This window comes from Hyalella azteca, unplaced genomic scaffold (assembly GCF_000764305.2).
Source record: "Hyalella azteca isolate HAZT.00-mixed unplaced genomic scaffold, Hazt_2.0.2 contig15667, whole genome shotgun sequence".
NCBI classification, from domain to species: Eukaryota; Metazoa; Arthropoda; class Malacostraca; order Amphipoda; family Hyalellidae; genus Hyalella; species Hyalella azteca.
This window is the reverse complement of record NW_025945509.1, coordinates 46,813-64,755: the sequence shown is the minus strand read 5'-3', so window position 1 is coordinate 64,755 and position 17,943 is coordinate 46,813. Positions and strand designations below refer to the sequence as shown.

Sequence of the window (17,943 nt, the reverse complement as noted above, 5' to 3'; positions counted from 1 at the left end):
ATCGAATGATGTTCATCTTATGCTGTAACGCTAACCATGATTTTCAACATGCCTAATGCCATATTTTCAATAAACTGAAACTATAAATTTAATTCAGATCCAGAAATCAACGTAGATGCAATAAACGGCCTGCTAATGCTGCTCATAACTACGAATGATGACTAGCTAATTTACGAATGTAGCTGGATTTAAGAATTAAATTCAAATTGGTCACATTAACCTAACATATATTTTAATCGCAACATACATTTTAATCTTGGCATACCAGCGTTATTATCTCTAGTAACAAATTGCAGGAGAGCAGAAGGCCTTTAGATTGCACGAGAAGGCGCAACATTTGGCGAGGTTCATATTAGAGTCGCTTCAGTGCCTCTCATGAAATATTCAGCGCAAGATAGACCTCGTCAAATCCCGCAAAAATTCTCGGGGGAAATTAAAAGAAGGATATTTGTGTGTCTTTTGGAATGTTACTCTAAATGCGACCAGTTTGTTAAGAGTAAAGCATTGTGTGACGTTTGTAACTGACTTATAAATTTTCACTGGAAGTTTAGCATCACTAGTGAACAAATTTCTTTTTAAAATTCTAAAGAATGTATTTCATAACTGGCTATTCAATTTATTCAGTCGATTAATCTTGGATGTATTATAAGTGAGTCAATATTTCAGTCAATCTATAATTCACAGGAAAATTATGTTTTTTTTTTTGCTTTTAAAAGGAAAGAGCCATCGGGATTTGACACTCTGTATATCAGGGGTGAAAATTACAAGAATAAGATGGAATATGAACTAATCGAAGCATCAATGTTTCAGGGTTGGAGATGACAAATGCAACATCTGCAGAAGCGTATCAAACAAACTCCGGAAAAAAGTGCCTCCAATTTTTTAGTGATCATAAAAGCAATCAAAAACAAATCAAACAAGTCGTCTGCAAGCCACTCGATCAACGAAAATTACGCATAAAAAGTGCCAGTGCCAAAATGACTGAACCGAAAAATCCTGAACTTTTGATGATGCACGACAAAATTCAAAACAAGTTAAATCAAATAAGATATGAAATAAAAATAAAATGGAATCCATCACCTACACTTGATTATTCACAAAATTTTAGAGTATACAAACGTCACCCGAAGGGTTGGAGGGAAGAAACCAGTCACGTAAGAAGCGAAATAAAAGACAGGTTCCAGTCATGTGTCCCTGCGTGGCGTCGGCTAATGTACGACCGAATGAACGGTCGCAGGAAACACGTCCATGTCCCAGAAATCGAGCGACACGTCCTGCTGGGTCGCCCAAAATATGACCATGCAAGAAACCGTGGAAAATCCAGTGATCTCATTCTTTCGAAAAGGCACCTTTATGATTGGCTGATGAGCAGCCATTCACAGTACAAACAGAGTCCGGTCGGAATGGATGATGGGCCAACAATCTCAGATCATAAATTAGAGACGACAAGAGGGAAAATAAAATTTGGAATTGTAAACCGAAAACCCGAAAGTGGTTTGACAGGCAACGAGCTTGAAAACAGCAAGGAAAAAGAAAGGCCTAAAAGCGGTAATCTGAGTGACCTGCAAAGGAATAGTTCGCCAGAAGTCCAAAAGAAACTAGGCGTAATTATCGATGTGAGTAAACAAGGAATTAGAGTCGCTAGGGACCAAGCCAGAAATTTGAATGCACGACAATCAAATGGAAATACAAAAGAACGACAAGATTTCTTTTCTAAACAAAACATAGCAGCGAAGAGGGATCAGCAAAAGGATTTTATTAAGCGGCAAACTGGATCCACAGGTTGCCACAGAAACCGCAGCTCTGCTGGTGAACCTCGGAAGAAAAACGCTTTAAGAGGCCGACAAAAGTATGATATTTATAAAGACTGTCGAGAGCAAGAGACTACAGTAAACAAAAAAGGACCTGATTTTGGAAATGACCAGCCGAAAAATAAGATATCAGAAGGTGGACTGAAATATGGAGAGGTTCGAGCAAATAAATCATACAGAGAGGAAAGCCAGCGTCACATCCATTCAGACGCAGGAAACTGTGTTTTTTCGCATTTGGAAACAGTGGCAAACGCCTCTGTCTCAAATGAAGCCGAAAATACTTCACTATCTACATGGGGCGAGTTGCCTTTTCCGATAAACGTCAATGGCTTGCTCGGCAAATCTATGAAGAGATATTTAGAAAACACAGAAAATGTTGACAAACAGGGCCTAATGGACTTAGAAAAAATTTCACAAAGAGAAATCGAGGCACCAAATCGCCGGAAAAGAAGCAAAGGAGAACACGAAAAGCTTGTATTACCGGAGAAAAGTATTAGCCTTGCCCAAGAATATTCTGTGATGCATTCTGCTTCAAGTAGAAAGTCTGGCATAAATAACATTACAAAAAAGAGTCCCGTCACAATGTTCAATATTTCGTCAACTGAAGCCCAATTGGGGGACATTGCAGACAGCGATTCAATCCTCAATGCAGAAAAACTCGTCGATTCCTCAAATCTGAAGAGCATAAATTTCCAACCTTCGTTGCTATTCAATAACTTAGAATATAATGTAAATGGTTTTTATGTTAATAATTCTACCTCATTTGGTTCATCGAACGACAATAAATCTTCGCCTCCTGTTTCAAATTCTCCGCATTTCTCCACCGGTAATTTAATTTCCTCGGATAATAACACTGAAGGAAATGACTATTCAATCAGCAAAGGTACCAATGATTTGTCCTTGAATTCCAGCAGCTCATATTTTCAGCACAACCATAATTCACACGTTTCCATTTCAACGAACAGCGCAAGTCCATACGATTCATTTTTAACCTTAGGGCAGGACCATCATGAAATCTCATCTAAAAATCCAGATCGTACGCAACCACATCGTTTTGCACAAATGTTCTACTCTACAAGTTCTCCCATCATCCACACCTCCGACATTCAACAACCCGGCATCAAACTATTGAAACGTAACCCACTCTCTTCAGCCCGTCTTTCTTCACTCTCTGGTAGAACCGTACCGGTACCGTCACTCAGCGAGGTACTTGAACTCACGACCACGACAGAAATAGCGGTAACGGTCAAAAACGTCACGACTGCATCCAAGATACCCGACCTCATTCAGTCGCCAAGAAAATGTAACCGTTGTCCATATTTCCTAAGAACTCCAGTTACAGTGGCCGTAGCGGTGGGGACGGCTGCAAATCTCACTTGTGGAGTCCGGCAGCTTCAAGGCAGACAGGTACGGCTACATGCGATTTGCCGAAGATGTTGATATAGTTATAATTTCCAAAAATATTTTATTAGTTAGGTAGATGTTGTTATTTAATGCACTTTCTGCTAAGGACCAGAGATAAATAAGAGTAAACTATACACAGTCGTACCGAAGAGCGATTGGGTTCACTAGAATAATATGACTACGGAATTCCCAAGAAAATCAATTGTACTTGATATAATTTGAATTAGATGCACACTTGCTATTTTATAACATGCGTTTATTTGGTTTCCTAATCCCGTTTCAAAACCGTTGCTATATTCATTTTTTCAATCCGCATTACAAATAAAGCATATCTGTATGCCAAGCAGCGTCTATTGAGGCAAATTAAGAACAGCGCGTAGACTACTTGCCTTGTTACAAACGAATTAAGGTGATATTAGTGAAGTCCTCGCCCATATGACGACCCTGTTAAGTTTATGAATATTGCAGTTTCACGAAAAAAAGCCGACATTATAAAAAATGTATTTAAGAAGAAGATCTGTGAATTCAATCAAGGAAAAAAATTGGCTCCCGAATGCTATTTTCATACTGCAATCAAATTAAGAAGTCTTGATGTGTAGGAATTCTTGATGAGCCACAGAAAGACGTTTCGCAATCTTGACCGAGCCGCGTGTATAATGAATGCGGAGTAAGGAATTCTCAGAGGCCGCACGACAAAGCAAGCAGCGGCTCGGCTTCTTGCCCGGAGTTTGCATCCGCTTTATTGCATTACCTTGGCATCGCAAGGTAAAAGTCTGGTTTATGATAGAACTTGAAATTGTTTTTGCGCTTCTACTTGCATTTTTGAAACATTTGAAGTATTTGTCCTTAACATTTATTGAGAATACTTTTTCATTCAAATAGATTGCATAATGACTATTATACTAAATTGATTTTCAAATTATTGATTGTAGAAATCTAAATGCCGGTAAAAATATATTTGTAATACATTAATAGTAAACCTCCAATTTTTTTAATACCCATTTTAATGCAGTGATAATAGCTTATTCAATGCAAGTTTATGGCATGTACTCACAGTTGATGAATGTCCTTCGAACTTTCATTACCGCAACGAAACCTCCACATACGGGCAGGTATCATGGATACGTCGACGGGACCTACACGTGCTGTCTACCGGTACCTTCACGTACACTAACGACGAACGCTTCAGCGTGACGCATGAACGTGGCACTGCGTACTGGGTGCTGTCCGTGTCACGCACGCAGATCAGTGACACCGGCATCTACGAGTGTCAAGTGCCTGCACAACCGAAGATATTCAAGAGGTTCTGGCTTGAAGTTATAGGTGAGGAATGGATATTTGATAATTTTAATATATTACGCAACCGAAGATATTTAAGAGGTTCTGGCTTGAACTTATAGTATAAAAATGGTTGTTTGATAATTTAATATATTACGCAACCGAAGATATTCAATAGGTTCTGGCTTGAAGTTATAGGCGAGACATGGTTATTTGATAATTTAATATATTGCGCAACCGAAGATATTCAAGAGATTCTGGCTTAAACCTCTTTTGGCATAACTTACGTAAGTTATATGTAACTTATGTGGCGCATGGAGTGAAAAAATTGAGATAGTTATAACTAATAGCAAGACTTTATTACTAGTTATAGTCATTTAACAATTTTAATACATTGTTTTAATATGTGGCAACCTCTCATGAGATAAGGGCTTCCGTTGTCATCTACGGTATTTATTTGAACCGAAATTTAATATCTAATTCAATCTAATAGCAATTACAATTTCGTACAATCATAAGTACATAGGAATATTTATAGATCAAGGAAAAAATATATGAAATAAATATTTATATAAATATAAAGATATAAAATAAGTATACATGCGAAATAAAGAAATGCATCCTCTAGCACAAAACTGCTGAACAATCTGTAATACATATAATTATTTCCATACCCCGTACGTCGCTTCCTTGAAGGTTTTAAGCAAATAATATCAATCTAAAAAAATTAATGTCATCAACAAATCAAGATTTCTAATGAAAAATTTGTGAATGTTTCTGACTCAAACACCAGTAAGCGGTGAAAGAGCTTTGTTTAATGTTTTCCATTACTCGCGGAAGAGGAAATGTTTTCTCATATTCACTTAGACGTAAATTTTAGACTTGAAACTAGAGAGAGACGAGACATCCTCCTGACATCGCCAGCCACTTCTAGAGATCCAGTGAGATTCAGAAAATATGTTCCACGTTATTTAATGCACGGACTTAGAAGAAGCACCGACCGTGTAAATAATCAACTAAATATTCTAAGATATTTATTTTGATTGCAACTGAAGGTTAGAAGGTAATTGTATTTACTAATTTGCCAAAAAAGCAAGGCGTAAAATAATTTTCATCTCAAAGTTTCCTTTTTATGAATGAAGGTAACTGATTAACATTGTTTACGACAATGTGGTAAATTTGTCTAACAGTGATTAATATATATAAAAATCGTATGTTCATAATATTGTGTGAAGTTTGTTGACACTGATAGTAAATTGATGATCATCTAATTTTATTATCGCTAGCCGGAGCATTGACAGCAATTATCATTTGCACTGTCACTCGATCTTAATATGATAAAAATGCGTAATAAAAATGCTATGAATAGTTTGATAACAGTATTTCTACGAAACTACGACTACATTATTTAGTCTTTAACCCTCGTCAGACAGCATAATTTTACCACGTTATAATCGTCTTGAGTTTAGGTACAATTTAACATATGCAAAACGAAATGGGTTAAAGCTTTGTGTTGTACGATGTGTCTCGCAGTTCCACACGCGACCATAGAGGGCAGCGCTGAGGTGTACATGCAGGCTGGGGGCGACATCAAGATATCGTGTCACGTCACTGGTGACACTCCTCCTACCTTCATACGATGGCTCCACACGCCGCTTGCTGGTGAGGGTACTGAAGAAATAGGCCCATGGCCATATGCCGATTCTTGTACTTTTCGTGACTTGATTTACAAGGGATCCGGCCTTTTGAGCCCAATCTTTCTATAACTGACGATTGATTGAGATAGCTGCTGGACTTATTGCCTGGTCCGTAATTTGCTAGGCATTTTAAGACTGAACATATGCTCCTGCATAGCTTCGTCTAGTCTGTTCTTGAAGGCGTTCATACTCGGAGCGTCAACGATGCTGTCAGGGAGGCTGTTCCACATGTATATTATAAAACGTTCGTAAATGTCGTGATTCCTTTCATGCGTAAGCCATTACAAGTAAAAGAGCCTTCGTACAGTTCCAGTTACGAATCGAAATGTAAAAAATAAAATAAAAAAGTTCTTCAACCTTGCACAGTTTCGTAAACTGATCTTGCATTCGAATATGGTAAATACCCGTTATATATATGGAGCAATTTGGACGCAAAATGAATAATATACCGCGGTCATGTATGATCATCTAACGACCAAATCACTCGACAAAACAAGCTCTTCTTACAAAACAAGCTCTTCTCACATAAGTGATGCATTCGCCCGCAATGTTAACTAAGAACCAAAAACATGTGATCACCCCCGAGTTTACAAAAGAGAATCTTTATATTAGAAATGTTTGGTCACCCTAAAATATTATTCCATTAGGATTTTACAAATTATTATCGGAAGCTATGGCAGATATTGATGTTATCTAGTAAACATTTAACGACTCTTAAATATTAGAAGTTATTCTTGTCTTAAAATGCAGACCTATAATTGCGTCTATTGTTTCATTTTTGAACATTTTTCAACCCCCATCTGTTCCGTGTTGTTATTCTTCATACCTTCATCAATTAAAACCCTTACAAACTTTGATCATTCTCCAAAATGAAACCTATAAGTATAGGATATTATACACCACCCTCCAAACATTCTTCAAGCGACCACGGCAAATGGGTTTGAAAGTCATGGCGTGCTATCATTTTTAACGCATTTCCAAATGGGGCCAGAATTTCGGGTGCCGCCTCCACTTGACTTCAGCAACACCTCAATAAAAAATCATTGCTGATTTAAGGACCGCCGACCATGGGCCATTGCCTGGCCTCCGATAAACCACCGATAATATTATGTAGACAACAACACCCCTATAATGCCAGCCATTAAAATGAGGCCTTTAGGCCTCACCTTAACATGGTTTCCCTCTCGAACAAATGACTGGCAATGCAGCAACAGCGAGGCTCCTTATTGCCGTCGAATTTCCGTCGCTGCCTTCAAAAAAACAGCCAGGCTTTTTTCGTGGTCGTTTTTTAACAGAATTATTCGACTGCACGATGTTTTTTGCTTCCAACACTTACTGAATTTTAATAAACAATTTCATGGGGATCGAAAATGCAGTTTCACTTAAATTTTTTGTAGTACTTTTAACGAAAACTTATTAAATGAAAAGTTTAGTTATTTCAGCTATTAAAACTGAAACTGGGCGGTTCCGGCAACAATGGACAGTTTCATTCATACATATTGGTCAATTGTAAGTCAAACACATGATTTGAGATTAATATACACTCGGCTCACAGATTTTATCTTATACGTGAAATCAAAACGATTATTAATTAGTTTAGCATCCCAATAACTATATAAAAGAATTATGTATATATTAGGAAAGCAATTCAGTGCGAAGAATGCTTCAGTGGAGTTTGTGTTCAGTGGAGTTAGTATTCTGTTAAGTTAGTATTCAGTGGAGTTCATATGCAGTAGAGTTCACATGAATATAGTAGAGTTCGTATTCAGTGGAGTACGTATTCGCTGCAGTTCGTATTCAGTGGAGTTCGTATTCAGTAGAGTTCGTATTCAGTGCAGTTCGTATTCAGTGCAGTTCGCATTCAGCGGAGTTCGTATTCAGTAGAGTACGTATTCACTGCAGTTCGTATTCAGTGGAGTTCGTATTCAGTGGAGTACGTATTCAGTGGAGTTCGTATTCAGTGCAGTTCGTATTCAGTGGAGTACGTATTCAGTGCAGTTCGTATTCAGTGCAGTTCGTATTCAGTGGAGTACGTATTTAGTGGAGTTCGTAATCAGTGCAGTTCGTATTCAGTGGAGTACGTTTTCAGTGGAATTCGTATTCAGTGCAGTTCGTATTCAGTGCAGTTCGTATTCTGTGGAATTCGTATTCAGTGGAATTCGCATTCAGTGCAGTTCGTATTCAGTGGAGTTCTATGCAGTGGAGTTTGTATTCACCTGGAATAGTCTCAGGTTCATTTTTTTCAAAGGATGAAAAACAAAGTGAAAACAACGCCTTGAGAAATACCAGGAAGAGGATTTCGCGTTCCACCAAAGTAAAAAGAACGCACAAATACGGTTTCGCTATAGCTTGAAGTTTCGTAAAAAGTTTGAGACTTCGGAGGATTTAAATTTTGGCTTCATGTCTTTCATGGGACTTTATTGCGTAGGTTTTATTTAGCTAGCTAGTTTAAAATAAATTTAGTTAATTTGTAGACCGATCAAAAAACGATTACTAACATACAATGTTCTTAATCACCTAAATCATTAAAATTTAGCACCATTATCCATTTAGCGATCCAGAACTGCTTGAAATTATGAGATTGTACATATAAATAATCAGACCGGGCAGCGATTTGAATATAAATTATAATATAAACAAATATATAGAATATATTGAATATAAAATAAAATATATAAGTATATAAAATATAAAGAACAGCACTCATGAAATTTATACACAAATAGTCACTCATTCAGGTATACTCAATTAAAAGCCAATCTCCACAGAGGCATGAATGAAGAGGAGCAAGCGGTTATATGTATAAAATTATACATATAAATGAATATAGTAATTTCAGGGACACTTTTTCAAGTGAATAATAATTATTTCATGTTAAAGTAAATTAGACAGTAAAATTTTGTAGCGTAAAACTGCAAGGTGGACATGGAACGTTTTTCACATTTTTTAGCGGGCGCGAGCGAAGCGGTCATTGTTTCAATGCTATTCACATGCATTGTTATGAATCGATGCTGGCTTTATTCTTTCTGAAAACACAGGCTATAAAGTGAACAATCGTGAAATAAAATATTAGCAACTATTATAAAAAAAAAATATTTTTAGAATACAGCCTTTTAATGAAAAATATTTATATTGAGCTTACAAGCACAACGTGAATATTGTTAACTGGGAGATGTTTGGAGACGGTAAAAAATGTACTATATGAAAATCTGCGTTCAAGTCAAAATAATCTTGAAAAATAATCTTGAATAAATAATCTTGAAAAAAATATGAATATCTGCGTTCAAGTCAAAATAATCTTTGGGTTATAATTCAATACTTATAATTCAAATCCAATTTCCTCATTAAATAAACAAACTGAAAGCTCCTAATACTCCATTAATGTTCTCAGTTTCCCTTGAACTCGATGTTTCTCCTTTAAGTGCAGCTTTTCTAATCTGTACTATTTCTTTGGAGTCGAAAATATATTTTGCATTGTCATGATCATGACGAATACAGTCAGCGCGTTCAAGCAATTTGACCTCGGAGTTAAAAATTCATCTAATGTTAATCACTTTTTAGAACCTTAAACCGAATATGAAATAATTAACCTTTTATAATAGGTTATATTAATTATAACTTGTGAATATCAACTTCCTCCCCTCAGTCATAATCGTGTCAATTAAACCAAATTTTCGTTAAAACTAGCCCACGTGCACTTTATATTAGGGTATTTTTATTGTCAGACTAATTAACATTTTAGAAACCCTTGATTAACGTCTTTTTTCTTCATAGGATAATCATCAAACTATTCCTCAAAGTTGATAAGTATTCCTGCAGAGTCCCGAGCTCGTCGAGTGAACCCAGCTCGACGTGGGGGCATGGGGCTGGTGTCAGACAACCGCCAGGCGCTGTCCTGGATGGTTCTTACGAAGGTGACGCGCGCTGACGCCGGCCTATACACCTGCACGGCGGCCGGGGTAAAGCCTGCCACCGTCACCGTGCATGTGCTCCAAGGTGATCAATTTATCAGTCGTGATTAGTATAATATTTTTTCACTTATGCGGAATTAAAGTATTGTTGTCCGTGTGAATAATCATAATTATTCACACAGAATAGTTCTTAAGACCAAAATTATAGGATTGTTGATAGAACAATACACCATAGCGAGTGGATGAGAATTCCACTTTGACTGAGCTTGTTGTATATATAAACTAATTTATCAAAACGGCAATCTGTGCTTCGAAAACGTATGGTCAACAATTGTCACGTAATACATGCTTAGCAGCTTTAAAATATGTATTTAATTTCGACCTATGAGATACTCATGCATAAAACTTGTTATTATAGTCAGTCCCCGAAGAAAACATTTTTTACGAACTTGGGACTATAATTTCGGTGGTCTTTAGTGGAGATCTCGCACAGCTTTGCAAAGTTGTTATAAGTAACGCAGTTTCCACACTCGGCGCATTTCTTGGCTGGCGACTGCCTAAAGCTAAGAAGCTAAAGCAATTTTTTGCGTGGTAAGCCTCAATGATTCCGCTAAGACTCGAAGAAAGTTGTTACTTCTTCTTTTCCAGAGGAAGTCCCGGCAGCGATGCAGAAAGGGAAAGGCGGTCAAGGGAACTCTACGGACCCCATCCACTTTCCTAATCCACCTGGGGATCCGTGGTCGCCCACTGTAGCCAACAACGCTGCACATTCACTGAAAGCCATTAATTGCGTTCATTACTTTGCGCTATTCTGGCCTATTTTTGCTATCTTTGTGCCGCTTCATACTGAGAATTTACCTCGCGTTTTTAATGAAATTTTGGTTAGCGTTAAATCCCATGTTCAACACGGCATTTTTTTTATTGTAAATTTTATGGTTCTTAGTATTTTTAAATATGATTACAGGACGTTTCTTTCATCTGCTACGAAAAATTCAAGGCTAGTAAAAAGGGAATTTTACTTATCCGTAAATGATAAAACATTCACTCAGACTCTGTATGAAAATTTGTTCAACCATTCCCAACTGCTTCGGTTTTGTGTTACACCTGATTTTTCTGGAAAGTTTGTATTAGTTACTAAATTATTGTTTAATATAGAATTTCGAGTTAGATCTAATACTGCTTATGGGAAAAAATCGACGCTGCTCTGGACTTTCCGAAACAATAACTCCACGAAACTCCGTATTAAACATATTTCGAAGCTCCCTTCTCATAATATTACGAACAACATCCTGTCTTCAATTTTGAAGAAACTGAGCACAATTTTCATCAAGATTATTTTCATCTTAACCTATTTATTTTTTGAGCTGACAGGTTTTAAATTCATAGTAATTTTTGCAGTCGATGTTTCTATATCGAAACATCATTCTTATTTACAAGATGCCGGCTCATTCGTTAGGTTGAAATCTATAATTGCTTTTGTGATAGACGATTTTAAATTAAAATTCCGGAATTTCTCGCAAAATTATGACTCTATAAAATTTAATATCGATATGTTCGCTATCCATCATGCTTATAACTCAATGAAGAACTTATTAAGATGACATAGCTTTCTCAACAAGAGGCTGTCTAATGAGAGACGTTAAATGATTTACCTGACCCATGACGTTAGAAGTTAGATGTCTTGATGGATTATAATTATACATCAATATAATATATATGTATACATGTGTAAAATCATTTTTAATCCTTTTATTAGGGATTATTAAGTGCATCTATCACATTGATGAACAAGAACCGGACATTGAATCGGATACTAATTTAGAAAGATGGCAGATTAAACGAGCATCATCGACTAATGTATCATGCTGTATTAGACAAACATACGCCTAATAGTATTTTAATTAAATTAAAGAGCTGAATTAAATCCTGTGATTTCGAATTAAGTCTAAAAGCCACAAATTAAAAATCCGTTCGTACGACACCAGTCAGCAAAGCTACGATTCTTTCTAAAACAATCTTACAACTTTTACATCCTAATTAAAATGCATCCTTTTCCTATAAACCATACATCAAGATAATACACATTATTAATCATTAATAATTAACCTAGTCCTCTACAACGTGAAGTCACGGACAGACGGACGGACATGGCGAGCACAATAGTGCATTTTTTCCATAAATGAGCAAATGCGCTAAAAAGGCGCGAAATAGGTCAAGTAAATTCGCCCTCCTCACATGCTTTTGAATTTACTTAATGCCCGCGAATTAAGATCTGTAGTTTATCAAATAATGGTGAGAAAGAGAAAAAAAATTATCGAATAAATAATTGTTAGATAAGTGCTCGATTAACAAATTCATGTAATCTCATTGGCCAGCATTTTAACCAATTAAAGAGATGCATTAGCTCCAGCTTCAACAAAAGCAATGTCTAATTCCGTTGGAGGATATAGTGGTAAACAAAGGATGAATAAAAATGATCGATGAAAAGTACAATAATAAACAAATTTGAAATGAAAGAATACAAGAATATGAAACAATAAACCGTGTCTTTCCCAAACTCATGTTTATTACATCGTGATCGAGTAGATCTTAGTTCGGATTCAAGATTCCGAGCTTTTCTGGAATGAACAAACAAGAATTCATAACTAGCAGCAACAACAAAAAAAAACAGAATTTAGAGCATATACGACTAATAAATAATAGACAGATAATCAAAATTATGAACCCCTCTAAATACCACCACTGAATTCAAACATCTAATGTTTGAATTAGAAAATTATGACAAAAAATAAATAGACTAAGTGCTAGAGTAACGCGTACCTCCGTGGTGTATCACACATCAATGAATAATTGCCGAGCATATCTGTACGAGGTCACGTCCGAGGTGACTTAAAACCACAGTTCAGAATGCCTAACTGTATTAAAACACTATTGCACTGCGTCCCCTAACAATTCAATCCCAGAAAAATATGAACCAAAATCAGAAGCAAAAATATGTGGGCAATAATTTCACCGCGTCTTTTTATTCATCACCTAAACAATATTATTATTTTTATCAATCTTTTAGGTATTACAAAATATATATAACATATTACACAGCAATAGCATAATATTGAGTTGTGCAATAATTTTCACAGACGTATTAAGCATGAAATTTACTAAATAAATAGAAAAAGATAGTCTCGTCCTTTTATGTAATTTTTAAATTATATGACAACGGGAAAATAATTCTATAGCTGAAGGAATGTGTGATTTCTTGTACGGTATAAAAATTTTATTTTATTACAAACCAAAAAATGCTTTTTCGACAATCAACTGCAAAATTATTCGCAAGATGTATTTAATTTTCAATGCGTTTAATCAACGTTGTTAAGTGTTGTTCGATTTCGAATTGCATAAAGCAATTCAGCCGAGCTCATTCAGCAGAAATATTCGTTCTTGTTGTTGTGCTGATACACCAAATTTCGTTCCCTCGTCTAACATTACGCCAAAGTAGTGAGATGTATTAGATAACATAGTAAAAATATTTGAAACGAGACTAAAATAATCATGATCGGGCCTTCTACAATGATCAGTGAATTCACGATTTTAACTTTAACCCCATATAGTGTAAATGAAGGCAAAAAAGTATATAGTTCCACAAAATTCTTATTTTTGAACAAATCTGAATGACGCCCTACAATTTTTATGCAAAATTTACAAATAATTCCTCCAATAAAGAAAATAAGCTTCTAATATCGATATCAGTGGCTAACTATCGCAATAGTTCCACGACGGCCCCATTTTCGTTTTCTAGAGTCCTCAATTAGTTTAGTTCGAGAAAATTCTTCACTGTCCAGTGATCAACACTTCTGCCATAAGGCAAACATCTCTGGAGGACGAGCAAACATCTTCAGCGATACCCGCGGTGAAGGGATAATTATGATGTTTTTACTGTGGCTGAAAGAGTGCCTGCAGAACTGACCTATGGACGCCAACACCTTGAAGAATGAGGGGAGCTCGAAGTGACGCAGAGCTTTCCAGGAGAAAGATGATCCACTAACGGTCATGTTATAGGCTACGTTAGTTAACCCTAATGGGACTTCAGGAATGATGTTTTCAAGAGAAATAGTAGGTGCGTTTTCAGGTTAACCGCGAGGTCAGTAATCGGACAGTAAACTGCAGCGACTGTTTCATGGTAGCGGGAAAGACTTTAAAGGATACTTGGCCATGACAAGCTCTTTTACAGGACGAAGAAAAGAAACTTTGAGAACAGCAACATCATAACCTCTCCATAGTTTTTTCGATACTATATTGCAAATTATCTTACCGAACGATTTTAAAATGAAATGTAAATTTTACAATTCTAGTACAAACCCATATCGGACTTTTTGTCTACAAATGGCCCACATAGAAAAATTGTAATATATCTGTTTCACTATTTTTTTATGATGATAAATAATTCATGACAATGAAATAAGTTTCAGGTTGGCAGGCAGAAGAATTTATTGGAGACACTTTGCTGCGCCACGCAGCCTCGCATCAGTTCCGGCTTTCAGCAGCCGGACGGAGTCGTTCGTCAGTCCGGTTCTCTCGCTGCTCAGCGGATGCACAAGGATGGCTCCCGTAAATTTAGCCGTCGGTGTCTACGTATCCTAGTTTGATGTTACGAGATAGAGATCAAAGAAGAGCCTCGATTCCGGAGCCAACAAATTCTAGACCAGCGGCGAATATGAGTATAAACATTTTACATTCGGTTTTCATGAAGCCCGAGAAATGTAATGAGATATTTCCAGCCACTGCGTCAACAAAACCAAAATGAAACATGAACTTAGATTTGAGCATAAATATTATCACGACGGGCAACCTAGAAATGAGGTTCCATGGAGAAAGGTCAGCCTTTCTTTATGCGCTCTACAACACGAAACCTCCATAAGCTTCCTGTTCACATTTTCTATGCTTCACGAAAACAGCCTTAAAGTTGCGGTCAAAGTCAAAATAGATCAGAAAAGCAGCTGCTGAAACATGGAATAAATGTAAAGGAAATGGATTGCATAAATTCTTGCAAGTAACTACTGTTTTTCGGAGGCCAAATCATCCAGCTCCTGTATCACAATTTGAAGATTCTGACTCAAAGCCTTTTATATGGGAAGTGAATTTTTCCTCTATTTACTAAAAAACTCGTAAACATGTAACTAAAATCTCCGTAGCCCTGCTTCGCGGCTATTATAATGCCGCGCTATGTTAGCCGCGCCGCTCATTGAATGACACAGTGATATAAATTTTCAGTCCATTCAATGTCAATTTGACGTATATTCAAGCCATACGCCTAATAATTTAATTGAAAGTAAACCCAATATACTTGATAAGAATAGTAGCAATTTTAGAAAATTTGAAAGTATAAAACAACTGATTTTTGTACAAAAAAAGTAGGAGAACAAATTTTGGGTAAACGGTACATCCAAAATTTTTAATATTTTGAGCCTCACAACATCACGGTACAAAATTAAAATACCATATTAGGCTTTAGGAGCGATTCTGATGATGGGCAAATATCGTGAGACTGAGAATCAGAAAAAATATAACTCGAAGTAAACCAAAAATAATAAAATATAGAAAATCATCACATGAGTGACAATTTTAATATAAGAACATTAGAACTTTGCAAAATTATTCTTTACTTCGTGCACTAAAATTTAATCACCAATAACGTGATACACGAGAACTAAACACGTACAGCACGATTGCAATACAGAGTTACACAAAATCCAAGATAAAGATGGGGTGTCAAAAATACATGAAAAAGTCGAAAATACGTGATAATACATGACCTAGAATCGAAAATGCATGAAAATAGCAAGTTAGTCAAGCAAAATTTTGAAGCTGATGGCACCAACGATCCAGGGCAGCGCGATAACAAGAGATTCGAATGAAGAGATGAGGTAAGATTGATTTAATTACTGGAACAAAAGAGCTACGAAACCTGATTACACTTTGAAAGCTCCTCTGTAATCAGTGTACTGAATACTGAACACGAAAGCTACTGCGCTGCAAACCGGTATAATATAACGTTGTATCGTGCGTTGATGAAAGACAAATAAGAAATTCGAGCAAATTTGATATGAATTTCATGAATACGTCAAGCTCAGGTAAAATCATAATGTCTTTAAAAATTTCCTTTTATTTCCTGGAAATTAGCAATGTTTCCAGTATTTTTTATTTATGATTTTTTTTTTGCCTCGGGCTGACTTTTTGTTTTAGCCCTAACCTTGGACTGACCTTGGGCTTGAACATAAGTAAAATCTATTGAGTTTTTAATATTTTTACAGCTTTTCCACTACAAAAGGGATTTAACTATTTATCCACTGACATGAACACGCTGATACGTATAGCTAACGTGGCCGTACGAGTTGTTGCTCCACAAGTCATGTCACGATTAGTCGCACGCGCTGATTATATTGCTTTATAAGCGGGTAGACTTGATAAAAAATAATCATTTTTCGTTTTTAAAAGGTATCCTGAGCATTATCAACCGATGTAGAATACTTTTTAACTAAAGATGATAGTACCCCATGCGGCACAAGTGGAAATAATAGAAAAAAATATTTATCAATGATCCTATTCAGCCTAATACGTTTAGACGACTGCAAAAAGTTGCCCTTAAAAAGGTGTCAAGAAATGTGCAAATGACATAGCGCTCGATGAGTCGTCTGTCGGTAGCTAAGCTTGATCAGAATTGAAAGCAAGGCGAGAAAAAGCGTTGCAAGACGATGACAAAGAGATACGAAAACTGCCTACGAGTTTTGCCAGTGCTGAATAATTATTTAATTTAATAAGAAAAAAAATGAATTTGTTATTAGTTTCAAACCGTAGGCAGCAAAAATTTTAGTCGTCACTTGCAGGTGCTCTGTTATCACCGTTATCGCCTCGTCAGACTCTTCACGGCTGACCTGACATTATTGTCCCTGTGACCGTAACACTTAATCGATCTGCACGGGCGGAGAGGTAATATCGAGCGTTAATTCTGAAACCAACATCGTTTGTAGATTAAGTTTTGCATGCGGTTAATGTCACTATGATATTTCAATTCGTATACCTACCAAAGAAATCTAATTTTGAAAAACTTTTAATAAATATTGGAAGATTTCAATTGCATGAACGAACTTTTAATGCTTTAATCCATAAAGGTACCAAAAAGCTCGTTATAACTTCAATTAGATTCGTATACAAGCATCAACGTCGTAATTAATAGCCTAGAACGCAATCGAGCAAAAAAAGAAATTTCCAAATTAATCTTGTTTTGATGTTCGAAATTTTTTGGGAAGCAATTATCAAGTGGGATAAAAATTGTGCAAGATTGATTAAGTAAAAAAAACAATGAAATTAAGTGAATATGTTTTAAATTAGGTTAAAAAAACTTGAACATTCTGAACAATTCGTGTTTAAACCACGCTTATGAAAAAATATCATATGACCTGCTCACGCACATATGGATGTATGACGCGAATTTCTTATCAGTTTGGCAGTATGGCTACTTCTGCTCAGTCTAGCTCGTCCATATAGCGTGAAACCAATGCACCAATGTAAGCACCGTTCACTATATGGACGGGGACCGAGAAGGACGTTGTTTCGGGATATAAAAATTTACAAATTATTAAAAATATAATTTTATAAGTCTATGAAAGATTTAATAAATAGTATTTCAAACATAGAAGAAAATTAATACCGAAATTTGGATACCTTAATATATAAAAACAAATTTAAACAAACAAAACAAATACAACAAACAAAAAATAAAGAAAAACAAACGCATAAGTCGTCTCTGTTGTGAGAAAGAAACTGAAGGAATATTGTTTACGACGT

General features: G+C 36.1%; 2 protein-coding genes across 2 annotated transcripts; both read left to right on the top strand.

Moving 5' to 3' along the window:
- The first annotated feature begins 1,064 nt into the window (after nt 1-1,064).
- Nucleotides 1,065-6,564, top strand: LOC108676231. Its single transcript, XM_047884586.1, has 4 exons — nt 1,065-3,218; nt 4,328-4,538; nt 6,027-6,155; nt 6,557-6,564. The coding sequence occupies exons 1-4, from the start codon at nt 1,212-1,214 to the stop codon at nt 6,562-6,564; spliced, it is 2,355 nt and encodes a 784-aa protein (XP_047740542.1). The 5' UTR covers nt 1,065-1,211.
- A 3,425-nt stretch (nt 6,565-9,989) lies between these two features.
- On the top strand, nt 9,990-11,790 carry LOC125179194. The gene is made up of 2 exons (XM_047884587.1): nt 9,990-10,186; nt 10,750-11,790. The coding sequence occupies exons 1-2, from the start codon at nt 10,051-10,053 to the stop codon at nt 11,700-11,702; spliced, it is 1,089 nt and encodes a 362-aa protein (XP_047740543.1). The 5' UTR covers nt 9,990-10,050; the 3' UTR covers nt 11,703-11,790.
- The last annotated feature ends 6,153 nt before the right edge of the window (nt 11,791-17,943 follow it).

Excerpts from the sequence above, each read along its gene's own strand:
- LOC108676231 (XM_047884586.1), top strand. The coding sequence starts at position 1,212 with ATGTACGACCGAATGAACGGTCGCAGGAAACACGTCCATGTCCCAGAA. Across the intron at positions 3,219-4,327 it reads GGCAGCTTCAAGGCAGACAG|GTATCATGGATACGTCGACG; the intron begins GTACGGCTACAT and ends ACATACGGGCAG. Across the intron at positions 4,539-6,026 it reads GTTCTGGCTTGAAGTTATAG|TTCCACACGCGACCATAGAG; the intron begins GTGAGGAATGGA and ends TGTGTCTCGCAG.
- LOC125179194 (XM_047884587.1), top strand. The coding sequence starts at position 10,051 with ATGGGGCTGGTGTCAGACAACCGCCAGGCGCTGTCCTGGATGGTTCTT. Across the intron at positions 10,187-10,749 it reads CACCGTGCATGTGCTCCAAG|AGGAAGTCCCGGCAGCGATG; the intron begins GTGATCAATTTA and ends CTTCTTTTCCAG.